This window comes from Crocodylus porosus, unplaced genomic scaffold (genome assembly GCF_001723895.1).
Source record: "Crocodylus porosus isolate Cpor-Errol unplaced genomic scaffold, CroPor_comp1, whole genome shotgun sequence".
Taxonomy (NCBI): Eukaryota; Metazoa; Chordata; order Crocodylia; family Crocodylidae; genus Crocodylus; species Crocodylus porosus.
Genome location: NW_017728910.1, coordinates 35,915,499 through 35,940,042, shown reverse-complemented (window position 1 = coordinate 35,940,042; position 24,544 = coordinate 35,915,499). Strand labels below are relative to the sequence as shown.

Sequence of the window (24,544 nt, the reverse complement as noted above, 5' to 3'; positions counted from 1 at the left end):
TATATTGCTTTTCTTACAGTTGCAACATAAAACTCTTACCTGCAGGTGTGGGGAAAAGAAACAGTTTTAACTACTCTATTTCTCCTGAATTTTGGGAGCTAAGGGGACTGGAGCAACACTCAACTTTATTTAGGCTATGTACAAATGTTCAATCCTAGCAGAAAAACCTCCACTGTTAGAACTGATTTTGGGAGAGGGAGCAGTACAGATATTCAGTCTGCAACTTCTCCCTCTCTTCTGCTTTTTGCATCTTCATAGACCAGAATGATATTGGTTTGAAGATAGCATGGGTTGTTCCAGTCCTTCAGTTCCCAGGGGGACTGGAGCAGTACGGTAAAGCCTCCTTTTGACACTGCAAACTGGGGACTTTGGAGTGAAAAGCAGGTAGGAGGCTGCACTGCTCCATGCACTCTTCTCCCAGAGCCAATTGGTGAGAGACATGGGTATCAAATCCATTAATCTTGTAGAGCAACAAAGCCTTGATTAGAGGGAGCAGTACAAATTACAAGCCCTTTTTTCTTCTTACAGTGTCTGTATAAATAACTTGTGCAAAGTAATTTTATTTAGGCCTTTCACAGGGATGCAGAATTTTATCTTGTATTTATGATAAATTTGTTTGTTTAAATCTTTTTTGATGGCATACTTTTTTGGCTTTACTGTGATGGATTCAAGAAATATAACTGAATAAATTCTGCAGATTTTGCAAATATTCCATATACATCTGACAAGTTGTTTCAATCACCATTTTCATATTTGCTTGTAATTGGTAAGTAACTATAGGAATTAATATAAATTTGTTTTTTTTTTCTTTCAGAATACACTGAACTTGTGTGTCAGTTGGAATCCAGAGACTAGAAATTAAAACAATCCTAATTTTTTCTGAATAAAAAGCAATTATGCAACGACGACAGAGAGGATTAAATATGGGATTAATTATGCTACTCTCTCAAATCTTTCAAATTGGGCTCACTAACATTCCACCTGTAACACTTGGGACCCTAGTATTGAACATTTTTCTCTTTTTGAATCCTTTGAAGCCATTGATAAAAGCATGTATCAGTGTAGAAGAGGGTTATTACCAAAAAGACTGGCAGCGTTTGTTGCTTGCGCCAATACACCATGCAGATGATTGGCATTTATATTTTAACATGGTCTCCATGCTCTGGAAGGGGATAATGTTGGAACGAAAGCTTGGAAGCATATGGTTTGCATATATCATTTCAACATTTTCAGTATTAATTGGAGTTGTGTATATGGTGTTGGAATTTGCACTTGGAGAATTTATGAATGACCCATCGTACAACTTGAACTGTGCTGTAGGTTTTTCAGGTAAGGCATCTGATTAGTGCAGGTTAACTTAGTATCTGGTACATGTGTTCCATAGTATCTTTTAGAGTAGTGGAGCTCAACCTTTTAGAGCAAGGGGCTGAATGCTTGCAACCCAGCTGTACCACAGGTCACTACACCTGTCCAGTAGTGGGGAAGTGGGGAGGAAGGTGGCAGCCAGTGTCAGAGGTAGGGATGGGAAGGTAGAGAGAAAGGGAACTTAGCTTTGGCCTGTGTGGAGGATCAGTGGTATGGTACAGGGCAGGGAAGGGGACATGTCAGGCTGAGTTGATTGCTACTGGTGCCTCATACTGTGAGCCAGATCCAGTTATGCTGGGGGCTAGATCAGGCTTGCAAGCTGTAGGTTGAACACCATGGTTTTGGAATATGAAAAGTGGAACTATTTTTTATTTTTTTTCTAATGGTGGTTAAAAAAGTACATATACTTCAACTACTTTGGGTATCCGTGTGGTATGTGTGTGCCCCATGCACTTATGTCAGACTCCATGGGCCAGTGGTGGCTGAGGGCACACCTATTCCCTAGATGTCCACATGCTTTCACCTGAAAGAAGGAAGGGGCTGAGCAAGTCCAGTTAACTCTGTTTCTTTCCGTTACAATGTTTTGGGTTCTCATTATTTTTGCAGTAACAGAATTACTGTTATTGGTGAAAGTTGAACTAAATTACGTGAAGTGGTACGTCTTTATCTTTTATTCTATTGTAAAGACTAAAGAATTCTAACTCATCGCTGCGGGATGGCTTCTCTTAGCAGTTATTTCTGGAACTTGGAGATCCTGAAATTATATGTAATACAAGTCTTGAAGAATTCAGAATTCCTGAGTCTTCTGTTGAGTTCCACGAAACTCATTCACCTCTGTTTTCAAGCCTTAGGGGCATTTATGCAAATACCTTGTTGTCCCATGATGTGGTGGATATCCAGTGGGTTGGAAGAGACTCGATTAATCGAGTACACATGCTCAATTAATCAAGTTTGCTCTGCGCAAGCTGACGTGCACTGTGCTGTGTTGCATGCAATTGTACAAGTGGTAAACTGCACATCAGCCTTCAGAAAATAGTGGTGGTGCACTTTAGAACAAAAACACCTCCACTTTTAAAAGTGCCTGGTGCAGCAGCACAAGCATGTGTACAAAGTGCTAGGGGTTTTATTGGTAGGTCAGTAACTTAGATCACTAGTATCATTGCTAGCTCCATTATTCATTTGTTGTGCTGTTCTGAATATTAAATACATATTGTGAACAGGTATGTTATAAATTACTTAAGATAGGATATACTAGACTAAAATATAAATTTTAGTCTACACTGAAAAGATTTCATTGTTGGAGGAAAAATGTTACAATTATAAAATTCTGCATCTTCTATATTTGAAGTAAAAATGTAGGCTTGAAATTTTGTGGAGAAATAGCATGATATTAAATGTAACCATACTGTAAATGAGTCTCTTCTTTTTATGTTTTTCAGTTCCTTCAATTTTTAACACTTTCAGAGCTGCAGGTATTTCACTCTTGATGTGATTATTTTGTTTTATTCTTTTCAGGAGTACTATTTGCTTTGAAAGTTCTGAACAACCATTATAATCCAGGAAGGGTCAGCAATGTCATGGGAATTCCTGTATCCAGTAAATATGCTTGTTGGCTGGAGCTTGTGGCAATTCATTTGTGTTCCCTAGGGTATGTGTTAAATCCTTCACAGTTCATAAAAGTGATTTTGGGTGTAAACATTCTGTCAAGGTGTTGATTCTGTCTGGTTGGCTAGTATCCAAAATATAGCAGGACTGAAGGCAGCAATTTGTCTTTCCATGCAGCACCCCACAGTTTGATATTTTTCAAATAGGAAAAATTGGCACCGTGTGTGGGGATTCTCACCAAGTATGTTGGCAGAGGCTAACTAAGGATACTGGGAAGGACTAGGGACGCCACACCTCTTTCCCACGTCTTGAATGAAAAACTGAGCTATAACTGGCCCTTGTAGGAGAAAACAGTATCCTTTTGTTACCCCTTAAAACTGTTCTCTCTCAATCCCAGCTCCTTCGCAATATCTCAGTCAAGCTATTATATGTGCTTTTTTGGTTCAGTTAACAAACCACCACATTGACTGCTGGACTTCATTCTCAAAAGACTGCCAGGGTTATACCATATTATTTACATTTTAAATTGGTGCTGCATTTAAGTCAATTCTACGTTTTCAGGGTCAGTTTTAAGAAATGTTTCTTTTTCCACTGAATACAAATTAAAAACTACAACAAAGATATAGTCTGTTTTGAGTTGCAGTTCTAGATACAAACTTCACTGACAGAGCTAAAACCTGGGATTCACAACACCCTGGTTTTAGAGGTTCAAAATTCAATTTCTCCTAATTTTTAAGTAATGTGTGAGGACAAAATGGGTAGTTGTATGGAAATTCTGACAATATAATTTTGTTTTGTTGAAAAATGCTAATTAATTTAATCCGAAAAGTTTCATTATTAGTTTTGACCAACTTTCAGTGAAACGCAGGCAAGGTTCCTGCAGGAAATCAGGTCAACTTCTGCCAGTTTGCCATGTGGGCTGTTTCCTGGCTCTTTGACTTCTGCAGTGACCTTGCCACATGAACTGCCTCAAACCTATGGCTTCTCAGCTTTTTGTTCTCTTTAGGGGTAGCAAGTGTTTGGAAGCTTCAACCTAAGGTAGGCTTTTTAAGGCTTTTGAGCCCTGACCCTCATGATGGAGGATTAATGCTTACCTTCCACTCCAGTGACACCAATCAAGGAGATCCCCACTGTTTGCAGAGTGATGGTGACTACCTAATGGTACCACAAAAGTCATCTCCTCTGTCATGGTAGCAGTAGAGCAGATGACCCAATGCTGGCTGGCCTTAAGGGTGCCATGCAGTCATTTACTCCTTACAGTACTACCCTATTATTCTGATTGTAAGTCAACCTTGTACATAACTGGACTGTTTTTTTTTTGTTTTTTTTTTTTTTTTTAATTCCTATTGAGGGAGAAAAAGGGTCCTGTGGTAAACTGGAACAGTACTGTAACTCTGAAGTTTTCACTGAAATGTTAGCCAATGTAGAAAATCTGAGAAATTTTAAGAGAGAGCAGGTACAGAGAGAGAGGTTTCTATTAAAATGTTGTCACTGGCTGTTAAAAGTTCAAGTCTAAAATCCAAAATCAAGAACAAGTGAACTCAGGGGTGGGCAATTATTTGGACTGGAGGGTCACTTAGGGAGTTCTGGTAGGGTGTTGCAGGCCAGGCCCCCCACAAGGGCCCATGTCAGCCCTCCCCCTTCTTCCCCTTCCCTTCCAGCCTGCAACAGCTCACCAAAACTCTCTAAGTGATATGTTATTAGACCAGGTGCTAGACCGAGTGGGTGGGTGGGGTCTCCCTGGAGACTGGTCCAGAACCCCTATGGGTGTGGTGCATTCAGCTGGGCAGATGTGATGGGGCTACAGGCAGGTAGGAAGCGGCATCTGAGAGCAGGGAGTGGCATATGGAAGTAAGGCGGGTGGGGAATGGCGTCTGCGGCCAGGATTGTATGGTGGTGACAGCATGGAGTTGGGGCTCAGAGCAGATCTGCCATCCACTTCCAGCATGGCCCGGCACTGTCACTGCCCTGAGATTCTGGCCCTGCCTACCTGTTGCACTCCTAGATGCTACTCTCTGCACCACCATGGCCCCATCCCACCTGCCCAGCGGAGCACGACCCACCCATGGGGGTCCCAGGTTAGTGTCCATGGAGACACCATCTACTTGTTCTGTCTGGTGCCCCGCCAATGGGCGCAGGAAAGATGGGCCAGCCCTGGGCAGCAGGGCTGGGTTTGGCAGCAGTGACAACTGGTAGCAGCAACCAGCAGAAACCACTGCTGCCAGGGCTGTTGGAAAGCAGAGTCTGGTCACTGTGTTGCCCTAGCCCTGCTGCATGGCCCAGGATGCTGGGACAGGCCTCAGGTGCCACGGTATGGGCTACCCCCCGTGCCTGAGCCAGGCAGGGCTGAGGGACGCACTGTGGGCTTGGTGGGTTGGATGTAGCCCACAGGCCATATGCTGCCCCCCTGATTTAACAGCTCTTGATCCCTGTGGTAGCCTAGAGAAAGCAGAACGACTTCCCAGATAATCATATAAAAGGCTATCAGAGGTAACCACTATCTTGATGTTCATCTTCAGATAAACAGATAACAAGTATTGATCTCAACTTTGCCTTTATGTGTTTGTGTTTACACTTCATACATCCTATGGCAGTAAAGCCTCAGTGTCTGATTAAATGGTGGTTCATCTGCAGATTACACTGCAACAATCTAATTTTGAGGCTATGAAAACTCTGATCACTTGGGGTGAGACCCACATCACAGGCCTGAACTCAGACTTTGCCTCCCATGCACAAAAAAGACATTGCTTCATAGTGTCACCTGGGAATCCAGGTAATTTGTCCAAAGCTGACATTCAGACTGTGCTGTGAAAGGTTGGCAGCACACTCTGAGAGGTCAGAAGGAATGTAGTTTTCGTATCAACATGCTTTTTTGTGGTGTTCAAACTAAAGTGCTCATTTTAATTTTTCTCAATTTCTGGGAAACTTGCCAGAAGTTGGGTTTGATTTAAAAAAAATATATATATATATGTGGGAGGGGGAGAGGAAGAGGATGGGGAGAATATAAGTCTTCATAAAGAATCCTGAAAGGTTTTTTTTGTTTGTTTGTTTGTTTTAATTTCTGGACTTTTGCAGTGAGCCATGCATACTGAAAAGCTAAGTTGTTCTGCCCCAAAGCCATTATGGTTATCTTACTTCTAATTTCCATAAGCCACATTGCTTTTTCAGAACAAAGATAAGATATACAAAACTATCTATCAAACAAAGCTATATGGGCACTCGAGCTGTTCTTGTCAAGAAGAGAAACTGCCATCTCTGTAATAAACTCGGACCTTTAGCAGACTGGTAGAGGAAAAACGTTAGGTGAGAGACAGAGCATTCTAGTCAGTTTTCCAAAATTATGTGAGCAATGAAGGTAGGAGAATCATGAGGGGAAAATTTATCTCACGAGAATCATTCAAGGAATATGGCATATCTATTTAAGGCAAAGTGTCAATAATTGATATTGAAATTAATTTACTTAAAATGAGTAGAATCAGTGGTTGTGCTAATGGCTTTTCTTCTGTACGTAGCTTATGTTGAAAAGTTCAAGGCTTTCTACCTTAATTAATCATTAACTTGTGTACAAAATCACTTCTCCCCATAACTACCAGTTTCTAATTAAGCGATTTTTATCATTATCATCGTAAGCCAATTCTGCCTCTTTTTAGTAATAGCTAATTCTTTTTAGAGCTCCTGTAACAAAACAATGGAAGACATGAGGAACATTTCTCAGTTTTGAATAATTCAAAACAAGATCCTCATTTAGCTCCTGAATTTTTGCCTCTCCAGCACAGCCAGCTGAATTTTTTGTTTACAGTATTCTGTTACTGTATTACCTATTTCAAAGTGTTTTATAGTGAGTGAGTCAGTTGTGTAAATTGGTGGTACTTAACAGAATTGTGAAAAAACAAAACAAACAAAAAAAAACCCTTCATAGTTTCACATCTTAGAGGCTTATGTGAGCTTTTTCTTTGGTTTTGTTTCATGTGAGTTCAAGGCCACAAAGAAACCAAAAATCCCAAATGAAATGCAGTTTCCCATGCTTTTTATAAAAAAAAAAATAATAATAATCTTTCCAGGGCTGCTAAAACTCACCTTAACTTTGCAAATATTGCAGAATGTTTTGTTGAACCCGATTTGAATTTTTTTGTGAAACTTGGAAAGCATTTTGTGTAATCTTGGTTGTAAATGCAAATTTTTGCCCAACTCTAATGTTAAAAGGATTATTTTATGAGATTCTCCCATAGTCAGGATAAAAAAAACCCATTAACTACTTCCATTCAGGAAATCACATGGGTGATACTGCTTGTTTGGTAGGCCAGTAGGGAGCACTCCTGTGTTGAGCCACCCACATCACTGCACCCAACCACCTTCCAAGCTCTGAGTGCCTCCCTGGGGGCACCTCACGTCTGGCTGACCCCCTTCCTGGAGCACACCCACTAGCCTGGGAAACACAGGCCTAGTAGCCCTCGAGTGTACTTGACTCACTTCAAGCACTTGGGGGTGCTTCTCTCAGTTGGAAACACAAGTAGTGGTCTCCCTTAGTCAGCCAAACCAAGGGGACCCCAAGGCATAATTTAGACCCACTCCCAATATGTCTCCCACACTAGGTACAAAGGAAAACTTTATTGGTTACAAGGGGCAAACTTGCATGGCTGGGTAGCCTTTGATCACACATCTGAGTTCCTGCAAGGTATATATCTAGTTAGATCTCAGGTAGCTTACTCACAAGTATCATCCAGAGGCAGGTGGAGATTCCCTCTGGAGGCAGGCAGTCCCTTGATCATGAGTTTTGAGAGAGAGCAAGTTTCAGATGGTCCAGCTCTTCTCTCTCTCTGAGTCTTCCTCATGGCTGCTGCCCCTTCCTCCTGGGCAGTCCTTAACTTTTATATAGCCCTTATGACCTCATTTACCTGGTCCAAAGGAGGCCATCACCTGTTGGCTGTCAGCAAACCAATTTGAAATGCATCACTAGTAGCTTGGCAGACTGACAGTCTCTAGCTCCCCAGGGAGCCCAAACCCCTCACCCAGGTATGCGATGCCAGTCACGTAGGCAGAGGGAGCAGGTTTCCCCCCTCCCTCAGGAATATATCCAGCTCAGGTTACCTAAAGGGATGGGGTAAGGTGTGTATCCTCTGCTGGTCCCATCCTAACCGAATTATCACAAAGCAGAGTTTTTGGGGGGAGAAACAGAGGTGGCCTTCTGCCACAGCTTGTAGTTAAATGCTTCTTTACTAATCAGACTGTCTTATAGTTTTGCCTTGTTGATGGTCATTGACTTATGACCTAACTTGCTGATGCTAAAAGACTTTCACCCTCTTTCAGATTACATTTTATAGCACTTCAACTCTGAGAACTGCTAAATCACTGAACCTGATCTACTCTTGCTTGCCAAACACTTCTGCTACTTTGAATAAATCTTTCCTGGCCTATACCTTGCCTGCAGTACTACTTGGTGTCTTCAGTAATGTTATGCCAGTGAAATTGGTAACAGCAATGTAAATCTGCTTTTCTTATATTGGTTGTAGGCAGATATAAAGAACTGACTTGTAAATTATCCTGCAAATGGGAGGTAGTAGTTCATTCAGCATAGTTTATTAGTGAGAAGCTACTCTGTTGTCATCTCTGACCTGTCATTAGAGATGCCTGTTTGCACTGCTCCCTTACAGCATAATGTTTATTTGTGCAGTATTTGTGCAGTTTTAGTAAAACTTTTTTGAGTACTGCTGTTCCTACATAAGTCATTAGAGGAGTGTAGAGGCTATATATAAGGTGTGCTTTGCTTCACTATAATCAGCCAGCTATGTATGTGAGAATTTTTTCCTGCTTATTGGTTTTCACTGTCTAAATTAGAGCTTCCTAATGTTTTGCTGTAGTATTTAGTTATTTAATGTTTACTGTTATGATTGTCAGTTTATACAGTGCTGCAGCAGCTATTGAATGACGCCTGTCATGTTCCTGGTTGCCACTACAGAACTAATAAGAAATTGTGCTGAAGAGTTGTATAAGCGTAAGATACAATTCTTGCCCTACAGAACTTAAATCTAATAAGAGAAGATATGTCAATGTCAGCTTTTCAGTAAAACATACAGAGAAATATTAATGGCTGATGTCTTTGCCTGTCTGAGTTTTAATGTAAGATTTTAATCTCCTACTTCTATTGCCACCAAGCTCTTTAGGTTTGGCTTGGTTTTGCTTTGGTTTTCAGTTTTAAATTTAACCTTTTTTCTGTCCCACCTATGACACATATGTCCATTGATTTAACTGTAATAACACACAGGTCAAGATTTTCAGAAATTGCTGGGTTTTTTGGTCAGTCTCAGAATAAACGTCTTGATTTTTTCAGTCTCCAATTTGACCCCAGATCTACTGAGAGAACAGCTCCCAGTCACTAACATAGCATTAGAGATGCAGTCTTTAAAGTCAGAAGTGTCTCTGGTTTCCTAAGGGCTCTGGTTTTAAGTTAATCGGTGTAAGTTTAATGTGGGTCTCTGAGACTTGATTGTCAGTATGAAAATATACAAGATTATTTTTCAAGTCTGTTCCTGCACCTAGGTGGATTCCTTTTGCATGTGCAAAGCTTTATTGACTGTTGTTGAATTGTGTGCTGACACGTGATAGGAATCCATCCTCACAAGGATATAGCTGTCAGGTTTGAGGCTTCAATCGTTTTTCTCAAATGCGTCAGTGATTCTTAGAAAATTTGATTTAATTTACTGCTTAAGGTTTTTGGTTTTATTTGTTTGTGCTTGTTAGTACTAAGGAATCAGGGAAGCACTGGATTTTCTTTTGCTTTAGGAATATTTACTCAGAAGTTTTAAGAGACATATAGTATGCCTTGTGGAATGTCTAGTTTCTTGGTGTCCCCTGACCTGCTAACATTCAGTTAAGCAAGCAAAAAATGTTGTTCGTAAGAGTCCAGAAAAGTGATGTTAAACAGTGAGAACCAGTTTCCTGGCCTATGCTCTTTGCCAGACTGGGTTGGCAACTTTTTTTTATAGGACATTCCAAATTTATTACAAAATAACCAGATATGGGAAAGTTTATTTGATGATGATAGAAACAAACAATTGTGTTTTTCTGTGCAGTGCTGCTGAAAATCAACAGTTGATTCTTTCTTGTGTGATTATTTAATTTTATCTCATTTGCACTTGAATAGTTTGTTCAGCACTGTTAAAGTAGCTACATGGCCTACTTCCCAAGCAAATTTTAATTTAGCAATGAAGGACATAAATTGTCTTGTATAATTGGCTGTACAAGTTATGGGTAAATGAATCTTGTGTGTAAAATAGTTGAACTAGATCCTATTGTTGTGAGAAATTAATTGCTTTACCTAAAGGAAGTGATGGGCTTTCACATTATGTCAATTTGCTAATTCTGCCTTTGCTTACTGTTTTTACCCATGTGCTTTACCAAATATAGGTTTTGACTAGACAAAGGGTAAACAATTGAAATAAATAAAAAAAGAAACTGACCCAAAAGACTGTAATGATAGTTTGAACTAAGGGCAGACTTGATTTCAGTCACTGGCTTTTGTGATATAATTGTGTACATTAATAATAACTCCTACATTTTTCTTTCTCCTGCTGAAGACTGTTTGAGGGAGAGTGGTAACTCAGTGACAGGTGCAAGCCTTCTTGTTCTATTACTGTCATTGGATATTTCAGGTGGCTAGAATTATAAATGCTAGAAATGAAATCATTTAGGATCATTTAGTATTAATCAGAAATTCTAATTAAAAAATAAAGATCCTGGAACATTACTAATAGAACATTATATAGAAAGTTTTGTGCATTAGGCTAAATCTCTAAAAACATGAATAAATCATTTAGATTTCATTTGCTTTCCTGTAATATTCTTAATTATTTTCATTAAAACTACATAATGAAGTGAGGAAATGCAATTATTTCTATTTAGAATGTGTATGTTTAATAATAAGCTCTTCAGCCTTTTGAAGGAAGTCATCAGGAAATGCTACATAGACGCATGTTGTACAAATAATATTCACTTCATAATAATGAGGTAAATAGGGTCTCTGGGGATATGTTTACTAAATGATTCTTATTTAAATGAGACATTATTTTAAATATTCCTTTACAAGTGTGAACTGACTTTCTCCTTTGTATAATGTTCAGTGATGTATATGTAAAAATCATGGATCTAAAATAGTCCACAGAACTGTTTTTTCCTTTTTCTATTCAGAACTTGGTTCATATGAATTCGGTTCATATTATGCAAAATGCAGCTGTCTGTACTGTGGAAGAAAATTATTATTAAGTCTATTATATTGGGCTAACTAGTAGCAGAAAGGCTGTAGATTATTATGTTGTTACTATCAATACATGATTTCTTATCCTCAAACATACTTCAGTCTTGCACCTAAAAAGGTGTATGTACATAATATGTTTTGCAAAACATATAACATATTCCATTCTCCTGTTAGAGGAAATCACACCATTTCTGAGAAGTATTGTGAAAACAAAACAAAACAAAAAAACCCCAACATAACTTTTTTGAATGTTGTGGCACCCCAGTTGAAAATCACTGAGGATTTTTAGCACTTTATAATCTGCCTGCCATCTGATAACCCCTGGTAACCTCGCTACATTTTACCAGCTACCTTCTATCATCAGGTCAACATTTTCCCTTTCTCTTCCCACATTTATCTATCTCGTGCCTATCATCTCCCATCCACGCTGATCTTCCCTGCTCGGCATTTGCTTTTTCATTAACCTGCATTTTGCATATTGGCTTACGCTTTTAATCCACCCAGGAAAGCGTACAAACATCAGCAGACTCTTCCTATCCCTGAAAAAGGGTGTTTATACCCAAAAGCTTGCAAAGAACAATTTTTCCAACTATTTATTTGGTCTAATAAAAGATATTTCATTTACCCAAGGAGCCTTGTCTGCGTATGTACTTAGACTAACACAGCAATAGCCAACAACCCTGAGACGGAGCTAAATTCAGAAAAGATATGGAGTAGGCCTTGAGACTAAAAATGTTGAAAATCACTGATCCAAGAGCAGGACCTCATTCTACTGTGCCCTGCTCTTTCCGCTCCCTTCCCCTTTCCAACCTGTAATCTGAACCTCAGGAGGCAAGGGCAGTCCCCACTGCTGAAGCTATTTCTAATGGGTTTCACATGTCAGTGACCCCTTGCCTCCTGTCCCCTGGGAGTGTGAGAGAAGTAGAGAGCACAAGCTGGGCTGCCAAGTGCAGCTCTGGCCATGTCCTCCTGCCTGCCCACTCACAGCAGAGTGTGCTGCTGGGAGCAGGTGTATGCGGGGGCAGGGGAGGCCGGAGATAAGGATAGGGGATTGGGGTCAGCAGCATAGCTGCCTTCTCCCCCTGGGGTTTGGAGAAAGAAGCAACAGCGGTCCCCAAAGGAGCACCCACAGGAGGAACTGGGGCAGTTGCAGGTTCTTGGATGAGGGAGGAGAGCATTACCTCCTCACAGAGGGGAATCTTGCAACACTCTTAAATTGCTCTTTTACAGAACTATGTAAATATCCATTTGAGTAAATTTTTTAGGTTTCATAAATAGTATAAGAATACTCTTTGCAGAAACTTTTTGTAAGAGAGGTCAAAATGTTATTTTTAAAGCCATTATGTAATGAAAAATCTTAACCGGAACAATTTTATGGAAATAATAAAAAGTATCATATCTGGACTATATGGGAATGAATCCCAGGGACGTAGGATAGGGCAAGGGGGAATCCCCATCTATAGGCAGACCGCAGATGAAAGTAAAAGAAGAAAAAACCTACCTGTTGCAGGGCTCCGGAGAAGCGAGGAGGTGTGCTAGAGAAAACCGCCCGAGTGGTTTATCAGCTGCGCCCATCTCCAGCTGGAGCTGGGTGATGTCACGAAGAGGCATTACCCAGCAAAGATAAAAACCAGCCCCAGGAGCATATGAAGAGGGACGCCGAGTGCCGGGGAGCGGCAGGGGACCGCTGAGTGGAGCACATCCAGCTGCAGGAGATCCTTGCACTGGGGAAGACTAGTGTGGATCAAAGGGGCTGGCAGTGAGGCCAGCAGTGGTGGCAGCAGCAGCAGCAGCACATCAGGGAAGACCGGCAGGGATCGGAGGAGCTGGCAGTTAGGCCAGCAGCGGCAAGAGCCGTCAAGGGAGCTACTGCCGGAGGCGGTGGGTGCTGCAACCCCAGGGCAGAGGTGGATCCTGGGGGAGACGAGAGAGACCCTGGCTGGGGTGAAGGCGTGGGTCCTGACCCAGGGGATGCGCTAGTCTAGAGGCATTGGGGGCGAGGGGAGCATGGGACTCTCAGCCCCATGGTTGCTCCTCTTCTCTCTTCTTCTCTTTATCTCGTTTTTCTCGTAGTCTTTAGTTCCTTTTCCTTTCACTTTGGGTTATTCCTGTGGTGTGGGGTTTTCTGGTGGTGAGTTCCATTTGTGTCTTTTTTTTCTTGGTCTAATCTGTTTTGGTTCCCTGCCTAGAGCAGGTTAGCCTAGCACACCATACCAGGTTTGGGGAATTAGAGACCCCATTTGAAGATGAGAGACCACATGCAAACACGGCAACAACTGACAGCATCTGTTGTAGAATGCGCAGGGCATCAAAAGGGACAACCCCGAAGGCAGAGTGTCACCAGACCCTCTGGGTCTGGCCAGAGCCCAAGGCGCCCATCGGCGAGAGGAGACATGTAGGAACTGGTGAAGACATCAACAGGAGCTAGCCGCAAAAGATCCTGAGCCTCTTTTTTTGAAGGGTGGCATATGGCTGTGGTGTAGGGGAGGTTGGAGCCCCGTGGACATCCACCAGGACACATGACAACTCTGGAGGCATCCTCAAAGGGGACCCCCTTCACTGAAGGACCATCCGAAGTCATGGCAGATGAGTTTGGGGGACACCCCAAAGCTAATCGAAGAACCCTCTGGGGTCTACAGGAGGTTCCTTGGCAAGCAAGGCCAGCTGCCCAGGCAAAGGCAGCACGGGAGCGAATTATCAAGCGGAGATGGCCACAAACTAAGTTATGGAAACAAAATCCAAATAAGAAGGAAAAACCAAGGAATATTGTGAAAGCCTTTTTCTTTCTGTTTGACTTGTTTGCCCTATGCCTAAAAGTATATTTGTACATTGTCAGTAGGCTAAAATCCATGGCAGTGTTCTTTAAAACTTGTGCATGACCATGAAGGCAGCTGGATTTTTGCCATTTCTTCAACGGTACTCTCTGAATAGCTTCAGTATAAGCTGGTAGGCAGGAAACATTGTTTTTCAATAAAAATTCAATTTTTAACAGCCTACTACTAAAATAACTGCAAGTATAAATCTATCATAAGGTAAATGATCAAGAAAATCAGCACTAGGACAGTATAGTTTATTCATTTTTAAGAGGGAGCTTGGAAAATGGTGACTTACTGTTCAAATCTATGAAAGTGTAAAATAATGGTAATGTTGCAGGGGCAGATCCTACTTATGCTGCTGAAAGTGTTCAGCACATTGTTTTAGTGCAGATTATTTAGAATGTAAAGATTGTCCCATTAGGAAAAATATTATAAATGGTTATAAAAATGTAATCTTTACACTTGAAAAAACTTTAAGAAATATGTTAAAAACTGCTTTGGTACAAAAATTTTGCAAAGTAAGGAAGAGCTTTAAACCTATAAGAAGAAAAAACCTTTTGCTGAAGTGCTGACCTGGTCTTAAGTGCTGCTAAAGTTTTTGTTTTAAAAGGTTAATACAAATCGAATAAAACACTTTTATATAAACCATAGGTTTCCTCTTCAATATAATGGATAATAGGGCTTTCATGTATGTGTATTTAAAATGCATATTTAGTTCAGGCCACTTTTCATGTTGTTTCTGAAAAAAGTGAACTTTTTTGTGTAATGAATTTTGCTGTCTGAAGGAAATGTAATGAGATTGCGCCTTTCAAGAAATAATCCTACGTGCAAATATAGCTTAATACATTTAATACGTTGTTTTAATAATATAGTTATGCTCTTGTAATATTTATGAGACCATGTAGAAAACCAACCAAGAGGTTTTTTTACTCATATACATGTGTAATTTAAAAATTCCACTTATTTAGAGGCTTATTTATACATTATAGAGCCCACATGCACAACTGGCCCACTTGAAACAGTCATACAACATTTATAAATCCTATGCCTTTTTATTATGCAAACACATAAAATTAATTTAAAAATATGTTTCCATGCAGAGGATACAACTTTTAAAATTAAATTCTACTTTAGAAATCGGATGTTTAATGCTTATATTGTTAGGTTTTGTTTCCCATTAAAGAGAATCAGACTTTAAAAGGTGTCCATCCTATGCACCTCTGAAGTACAGAACCCACTCTTTGTCTGTTCTTAAATGTGGGAAACTCTCATATTTTTTCTTTAAATCATACTTTTTATTCAGAAATATGATGGAGCTACTGTTAATTATCCCCCTCCCCCCATAAACTCACCCTTTTAAACACTCTATTAAAAAAATTCCAGAATAGTGACTGTCAGCTAGAGTGCCTTGAAATCCTGTCAAGGGAACCATGGGATGCCAGGCAAAGTTAGCAGCGTCAGGTGTGCAAACATGACCTGCAAGATGAACCCAGAGATAAACCTAGGAATCCCTATATTCTGATCTCCTGTGGTCAGAGTGATTATTTTATTATCTTTTTACACTCCAAAAATCAGTCAAACTAAGAGCTGGCATTTTCCAAGGGGAGTTTTGAATTTACGAAGGGGTGCCTAGAGTCTAAAAAGGTTGAGAAACTCCAAAGCAGAAATGGTCAATTTCTGGCCTGTGGAGCCATGTCATCCAGCTTCCAGGATTCCACAGTAGTTTGGGAATGAGCACTGCCACTGCTCCTCACTGCCAAAGTTCCAAGTTCTATATGGTGGCATTGGGCCTGGTTAGGCCAACCCAACAAGGTAGCATCAGGCCCATGGACCAGATATGGCCTGTAAACTAACCTGCACAGCTTATCCAGCCATAGGGCAAAAATATTGGGTGCCACTGCTCTAGAAAAATTCTGCACAAACAGCCATATATGTTGAGGGAGAATGCATACATTTTCTCAAGGACAGAATGGAGGGGATACTGCATTTATTTCAACTAGGAAGCTGTTGTCATTTGTATGTAGAAGAGTCATTTTATTTTGTGATGTAAACTTGTTCAATGGAAATCCAATTTGCTATGTAAACTAGTGGTTTAAATATATATCTCCCTTTAAATACTTTAAAAATCCTTGTAACCTGCACAACTGCAATTTGTGCAATTTATTGGTCACAAGAAAGATAATTTTGTGCAGGAAACCCTTACTATTCGCGAGTTCAGCATTCATGGTTTCAAATGTTTGCAAATGCCAAACGCACTTCTTAAATGCACTTAAAGGAGCTCCTCAGAAGCTCTGCCCTTGCCAGTGCCAGGGTCCCGTCGCTGCCGCTGCACTCCCAATGCCACTGCTGGGCTCCCACCATCACCAGCACAACCATGCCCCTTCCCGTTCCAGGCCACCGGAGGCACTGTATTCATAAATGCAGGTGGTGCTCATGAACACAGTGCCTTATTCGTGGATTTCATAATTCACGGGGGATATCAGGATGTAGCCCCCATGAATAGCAAGGGTCGCCTGTATGTTATGCGTCACAAATTATATATGACTAATATCACCTTTGTAGGCAGAGGCCTATATGTCGGGGGGGAAGTTACTACTTTTTCAATTATAGTTTTAATGGCAAAATTGTTATAATTTCACTGAACTCAGTAAGTCTTCTGTTCTGATGGTCCTTCAAATTTAATCAGTTTAATTTAGATTGGTCTATCTAACTTCTGTTCCATATCCCCTCCCAACTCAAGTTAAGTCGCAGTCCCCCAGTATCCCCAGATGCTTTGTGGCACCCATTTAACCCTTCTTCACAAGACAGGTGGACTAACCTGTGTATCAGCATCCCCACACTGAAAAATGGTGGTAGGAGCACTTTAACTAAAGCTTGTTCAATTAGATTTGTTAAAGAGCCCCCATCACCATGCTGACAGTGCTCCTCTACTCCACTTAAGCTGGGCTGGCCCCACCCCTAGACTGTCACAGCTAAGGCAGCAAAGCCTCAGCTCCTCAGCCCAGTTGGCAGGGGGCATGGGGGGCCAGCAAGGGGAGGAACAGAGACCCTGGCACATGTCCCTGCCCCCTGTGCCCCCAGTTAGGGTCTGTATAGTGCAGGGGTCCCTCAGCACTGGTAACTTTTCCCCCTGCTGCCCAGCTTCCCATGTGGAACCCAGCTCTGCAGTCAGCTTGGCCCCAACTTCCCATCAGCCCCAGCCTCTCAACTAATGGAGGGAGGGCAGGGGAGAAACAGAGTACTCTGCCCTGGCCTCCCCATCTGGGATCTGCACCATGCAGGGGGTCCCCCTGCAGCCCAGCTTTCCCCTCCCCCCACAGCATAGCTGGGCAGTCGCTTCAGACTTCCCCATGCGCCAGATCCAGCCTCTTAGCCATGGGGGACTACGGCAGTGGGGCTCTGTTTCCACCCCCCCTCCCTCTCTGTGCCTATGACTGAGAGGCTGGGTTGGGTTGGGCTGGGGCTGCGCGACCTGGCGGCAGCTTGCGTGGCAGGCTCTGCTGGGGTGGGTGGGGAAGCAGCAAGAAGCCTAATCTTTTTTATTTCTTTTTCTCCTGGAGCCTGCCTGCATCTCCTGCAGCGGGGAGTGAGTTGGGGAGTGCTGGTGGGTCATATAGTCCCTGAGCTGCAGGGAACCCTGGTGCTTCCTTGCCGTGGTGGTGCTTCCTGGGCAGCACCCACCTGCTGGCACCCCACCCAGGCTGTCCTAGGGGGTGCCACCACTGTGGAGGGAAGCACTGGGACCCTCCACAGCTCCAGGCCTGCTGGCAGCTGCCCCCCAAGCTGTGGGAGAGGTGGATAGGTTTGGGCGTGAAGGTAGGGAAAGATTGGGCCTTGCTACTTTTTTTTTCCTTCAGTGAGGCCCTGGTGCTTCATTCTAGCACTGACTTGCCTCCATGTTCGCTTGAATTGCCTCTGGATCTATAATAGTAACACGCTTATTCTCTCTATGAGGAGCACGCTGGTTATTTCAGTAAGCATTGTGATTGGCTACCGAGCCAGCCATTCAGATTGCTCTGGACAGAAAGAATGAGCCTATTATCGTTATAGATTTCTACACAGGACACTTCCTGAAATATTTAACGTTCTTGTTTGCGTGAACTGTTTTGTCTAGTTGGGGTGGCAGTAGGGAAGGTATTTATGCAACATCCGATATTCTAATGTAGCTAGTTATGAATAGCTTATTTTATGACCCGTGACAGATGTAATGATACAGCAACAATTGATAGGCAGGGAGTAACTTTAAAATCACCAGCTTTGTCTTTGCACGTTTGAATTCAGGTTTCTTTATTTAGTAAGCAGTCAAGGAAAAATTTGAACGTTTTGGCAAAGAAGGCTATGAATAATACAGTATCAGTTCACAAGTGATAATGACCATATCTGTCAGTATTTTCTGATTATGTAACTACAGTATAGAAAAATAACATTTTTAATAGAAAAATAAGACTGGAAGAGGACTTGAAAAGTATACAGTCAATTGTACTTGGGTCTTTCCTGACAGAAGTTTATTTAACCTGAACTGTGAAACCTGCACTGATGAAGACTCCAAAATCTTTCTAGATCATCTGCTAGGTAAACACTGTGGGGTGTACCAGCAGTCCCTAACTTTTTTACAATGTGATTTTCTTAATGTCTAAACCAGTGATTTTCAACCACACTGCCATGGTTGTGTTGCCTTGATCTTTTCAAGGGTGCCCTGGGATGCTATGCAGCATTAGCACTGAGATGTACAAACATGATTCTCAAGGTAAACCCAGAGATTTCAAATTTCATTCAGACCTGTAGTGGTCTTTTTTTAAGTTCTTTGCAACAGAGAAACTGCTATGTTATTTTTCCATAGTCAAAAACCATGTAAAAACTTAAAAGCCTAGTGTTTTCTATGGGATGCATTAAGTCTTAGAACCAGTGGTTTAAACAAATCTTTTTGCTTTCATTAGAAGCCCATTGCTGTTTATCGTAATATCATGGAGAACCTTTGGGCACCTATACACGTACATTGAGACTGCTCTGATGCACTGTAACTAGAGTGTGTCAGAGCAGACTTGATTAATTGAGTCTGCTGGAGCATGGTTATTACCGTGGTCTATCACAGTGTTTCCCAACCAACGTGCCGTGGCACGAAAGTGTGCCCTCAGAAATGAACAGGTGTGCCACAGAATTTTGCCATGGCGATGAGCTACAATAGGTATGAGGATGGGGAATGCCTTAACAGGTGTGCCACAAAATTTTTATTAACATAAGTTGGAAAAGGTTGGGAAACACTGATCTAGCAGACTCTAGCATCATGTGTATCAGTGTCCCCACACTGAAAAATGGTGGTAGCAGCACTTTAACTAAAGCTTGTTCAATTAGATTTGTTAAAGAGCCCCCACCACTGTTTTTCAGTGTGGGGAGACACTGATGCATGTGATACTCTGGGCACTTTAATTAGAGCAACTCTCAGAACCACTCTAATTAAAGATCCCTCTTCCCTTCTCCCCACCTCCCGGGGCATGTCTATGAATACTCTTTGTCTTTGAAGTAACCTTTACATATTTGAATGCTGTTATCACACCTAACCTTGTGTCCTTCTCTTGACTATATTAAACCCAGGATTGGTTTTGTTGCTTTCCTCCAGACTCTGTTCACATGTTTCTAAACTGTACCGAAACTGGATACAATATACCACCTGAGGCTTTTCCAGCCTAATAATAGTGCAAAGTAATCTGATTTTAAAATCCTGATGTCATGTTTCCTCTGACTGCCCTTCAGTTTGGGATCCATTTTAAACTCCAGATACTCTTCAGTAGAACTATCCATTTTGAATTTGTGCAACTGATTGTTCCTACCTTGTCTAGTATTTTGAGCTTGGCTTTAGTGAGCTGTTGTTGTATGTATAGCTGTAAAGAAGACGCTAAATTCCATTTCTTGAATAATTTTTAAATTCTACAATTTTATATTCTGATTTCAAAATTCTGTGACAGCATTTTAAAAAAATGCAAATTTTCAAGATGTCATTTTGATCATCAAAATGTTTAATTTCTATTTGGACTTTTTAAAAGTAATTTTATATAAAATATAATGTTTATAAAACAAAATCATTTAAAAAAATCAAACATTTAATTCTTTTATGTAGAAATGGGTGAAATTGGTTGAGGTAATTTCAGAGCCATTTGAATAAGGAGGTCAGCTGATGTCCCAGATGACTGGAAAAGGGCAAAGAAAGGTTGCTTACAGGCATTTTAAAAAAAAAAGCAAACAAAAAATGCATTTTCCTAGGAGAAGCAGTGCTTTAGTTCAACTTGGCACCGCAGCTTCTGTATAGATTGGGCACTTCAGCAGGACTTTTTGGTGCTTTTTTCTAAAGCCGATTGAATCAGCTATTAGATAAAGACACCAAAAAAGCCCCATTAAAGTGTCCAATCTATACAGATGCTGGGTGAGCTGGATCCAAGTAATGTGATGCCTCTTGTGGGCATGTACTTGCTGGGCTTGGTGCAGGAGTGTGCCAAGTTTAAAGTACCCTTTTTTTTAAACATCTGTAAGCAGCCATAGAGACCATCTTTAAAAAAAGGAAAGAAGGTGGATCTAAGGAATTACAGTCCAGTCAGTCTGACCTCAGGACCTGGAAAGATCATGGAGAAGGTCCTTAAGGAATCTATTTCAAAGCATCTGGAAGAGAAAAAGGGGAGTAGGCAGCATGGCTTCACCAAGAGCAAGTTATGCTTAACCAACTTGATTTTCTTCTGTGATAAGGTGACAAGCTCTGTTGACATCTCTGTCGACCAATAGATGTGATCATAACTTGATTTAAGCAAGGCTTGTGATACCGTTTCCCATGACATTCTTATTAATAAGCTAAGGAAATACAGACTGTAGATGAAAGAATGAATGAAAACCAATTTGACATCAAGTCCAGAAATGCATGGAAGTCTATAGTAGAGCACTTTTAGCTTCCTTGAATATTCTGTCATTGACCTCTCTCAGCAGTGTCTTTACCCCCTTTCTCTATCCTTTTTATTTAAATTACTTCGTTCTGTTCTGTTTAGCATACGTACTCTCTGCGTGTCCATCACAGTGCCTGATTAAATTGGTTGGTGCCTACAAAAGCTTATGCATTTTTAATGAATTAGGTGATAAAGTACTCTCTTGTCATGCCTTCTCCCTGATTTAAGACTGATGTCCATCCATCTCTCTCCAGATTTGTGTAGTCCATAAGAATGATCAAACTTTTCCTGTAGATTCATCAGTTTTAGTAAAGGTGGTGTTGAATAGGAAGATGTATTTCATAGAATGCATTAATATATCTTTAATTTAGACTTTCTTTAGTGAAATGCTCACTTCAGTCTTCATAGTAGTTGGAAAAATACTTGGCTAGATGGTTAAACAAATTAATTGAAGAACAAAGAGCTTTGATATCTTGGCCTCAGTATGCTGAAGTCTTTATTCTCCCTCTAGCTATTTAAGTAGAGACAAACATGCAATGAACTAGGACTTGGGATCCATAACTCAAGAAGAACTTTCCCAAAAAAAATCTTTGTTGTTGAAAAACACTGTCTAAATATATGAACAATCATAATAGTTAACTAAAAGTTTTTGCAAAAGAACCTTGATACTAATATAGCAATTTTCCTGAAGAATATCAGATTTTCAAATTACTTTACAGTTGCTAGGAAAACAACAAACGTAACTGAGTTCTGCAACCATGGTCTCTGAGAAGGCCTTGACATTTCTAGAAAAGAAAGCTAGTTCGTGGCAGGGAGAAGTGATGGTGGTAAGAAGCAGCAGCAACTGGGGGCTTCCCCATACTGTGATGACGGCCTGGTCCTAGCATCCACTGCTGACCAAGCAAGGTCATTTTGGCATATATCCTGAAAAGACTGCCACCTATTCCTATAAAATTAACAACCCATTGCGATGTAATGGAAGAAGAAGTCTATTAGTTTGGTCACATAGACAGTATTTTATAGCTTTACGGTCTGTAATTAGAATTTATGGGAAGGAGCTTCATTAGAACCCTAATACTAAAACTTGAAAATTAATTACGTTTTAATTTTAATTACATAAAAATCTGTTTAGTAACTAAGTCAGATAAGTAACCAAGTCACATGTGCGTACAAAGCTTGCAAAATTCATTGCTTATAGTGACCAACTAGTGAGTCTGATTCATCACTGTATTATCCCAGTTTTAGGTTTGGGATAGCCTCATCAATTTTAGTAAAGTTTCAGTGATGTAAAACTGTTGCTTAAAGTCAACCCCAATAATGTCAATAGTGACCAAAGAACTATTCTGCGATTATACTACTTTCTGTACAACAGAAACTAGCTAAATCTGAATGAAATCTAAATGATTACCTCATCCAGCTCCTTTTTCTTTTTGAAACGTACCAGTTTTTGTAACACAATCTTTCTTCATTGTTCATAAAATTAGAGGCGTTTCCTTTTAAATCTGACTTTTTTTTTATTCTGATGTTCAAAGAAGGTAGACAATGTTTTTCTTTGGAATGTAATAAACTCTGCACCAAATAAAAGACAGCATGTGGAACAAAGACTGCAAACTGTGACTAATTGATATACATTGGTATAATGAGAGTACAGAATGTATCTAATCAGCAGCAATACAAAACCTCACAAAGGATTTCCATTCCTCCTAGGACTTCTTTTGCTGGGCATCTGGCAGGTATTCTAGTTGGATTGATGTACACCATGGGGCCTCTGAAGATGATCATGAAAACATGTGCAGGTACTTAGTTATTTCGCTTTGGCATGATGACAAGTTATGGTTCAGCTTAATTTCAAAGTTTGCAGAAACTACATTTTATCTTTAAAACTGTAGATCTTGACATTTATGATTCAGAATATTAGATTAAAAATCTGCTCGGTATTAAAGCAAAAGTAAAACTGCTTTTGTGTTTTTATTGTATTTAAAATGGATCTGAGAACAATCAAGTATTGTTTTCAATTTTTTATAATTTAAGATGACTAATTATAGTTATTTAGGGATAAAATGACAAACAAAAATACAAGCTATTACTTGAAGTATATATAATCCACAGAAATACTATATTGTGCTGGCTATAATACCTTTCCAGCTTTTTATTTTTATTAATTGTTTTGAAAACATTGATATTTGTAAAGTTGTTTAAAAAATGCCCCAAATTTCTGTGTTTTGGCATTGTATTAGAATGGGTAGATTTATTCTACTTGCAGCTAGTGCTTGAACTACATGCAGGGTTTGGTGATGAAGTTTTTATAAGTTTTAAGAGGCCAGGGGCCACAGAGCAAGCTGTGGCCCCCCTGGAATGTAGCTTGCTGACTAAAAATACTAAACTTATTACTATTATTATTAGAAAAAAATATATGAAAAACCCAGAATGTCATAGTTTTACTTGATAGCTTGTAATAGAACAAATTTAGCTTTTAACTTTAAAAAAAAAGATAGTAGTGGTATTTACAATCCAATGAATAATAAATGTTCCTTTCTGCTAGGTGGCTTTTCTTCCTTCAGTGATTCTGTAAGACAGAGCAGCTCCTACTCAGGTAAGCATTCACTTGCACGTCAAATTCTTTAATCTCTTTTCAACTTTTTTTAAAGAAAATATTAAACATATAAAGCTACTGTGTTAATTGATTGTAGAAAAAATGGTTAGTAGAGGAAGTGGTGATCAAATGCAACTTTTTGATCCATATTCCATTCTGTGAATAACAGTATAGTTTGAGAGTATGTAGACAGTAAAAGATGTGATCAGAGAAGCCATTATGGGATTATACAACAAATACTTCAGGAGGCATCAGTATACTATATATATAGGTTGTATTTGTTCTGCCGAAATCTGCAAAACGTAATGATATCTCAAGTGGAATAATTTCCAATTCCCTTGTTTCCTGTGTAGTGTGTGCACCGGTGCAGCCCTAGAAATATTCTTTGCAACCTGGGCCCACTTAGTATATCTAACATACTATATTGTATTTAAATCACTGTTGGAGCAAAATAAGTACTACCTGTTATGCCATGTGACATTGCTTTTAATCCTTTCCTTCATTCTGTTTTCTCACTGAGTCTAATCTTGTTTTCATTTTTATGTAGTAGCAGTAGCAACAACAGTGAAACAGTCCTCAAATTCTCTATACTCTTCTCTAGGATGAACCCCATAAGGAAGAGAGAAGTAAAATCAAGTCAGCAATATCAAAAGCATTGTTAGTTCCTACTGCTAGGCTCATCATACAATCACTGCATGGTGAGGACAGTTCCTTTGCAATGTTGTGCAGTAGATTAAATAGCTAATTAGGAGAGTACTTTCTGGCAGCTGATAGCAATTGTTTTGACTGCCATTTTCTTGAAGTAATTTGTCCATATATTTCTTGGAGAGGCCAGAAGAAGGTTTCTGAACTTCATAAAGGAATTGTCAGGAATGTCATCTACTGCCATATTAATATTTGGATCCTATCTCTGGCAGGGGATAGAAATGTTACTCCTTTTTAATAGAACCCTTTCAGATATTTGAACACCCTCATTCACACTCCAATC

General features: G+C 40.2%; 1 protein-coding gene across 1 annotated transcript in view; it reads left to right on the top strand.

Annotated features, from left to right (window-relative positions):
• The first annotated feature begins 795 nt into the window (after positions 1–795).
• The window catches only part of RHBDD1 (rhomboid domain containing 1), a 75,711-nt gene continuing 51,962 nt past the window's right edge, over positions 796–24,544 (top strand). The window contains exons 1-4 of the mRNA XM_019533049.1: positions 796–1,329; positions 2,881–3,013; positions 22,671–22,759; positions 23,506–23,556. Of these exons, the coding sequence (XP_019388594.1) occupies positions 897–1,329; positions 2,881–3,013; positions 22,671–22,759; positions 23,506–23,556 (706 nt within the window). The 5' untranslated portion in view covers positions 796–896. The remainder of the gene's footprint in view (positions 1,330–2,880; positions 3,014–22,670; positions 22,760–23,505; positions 23,557–24,544) is intronic.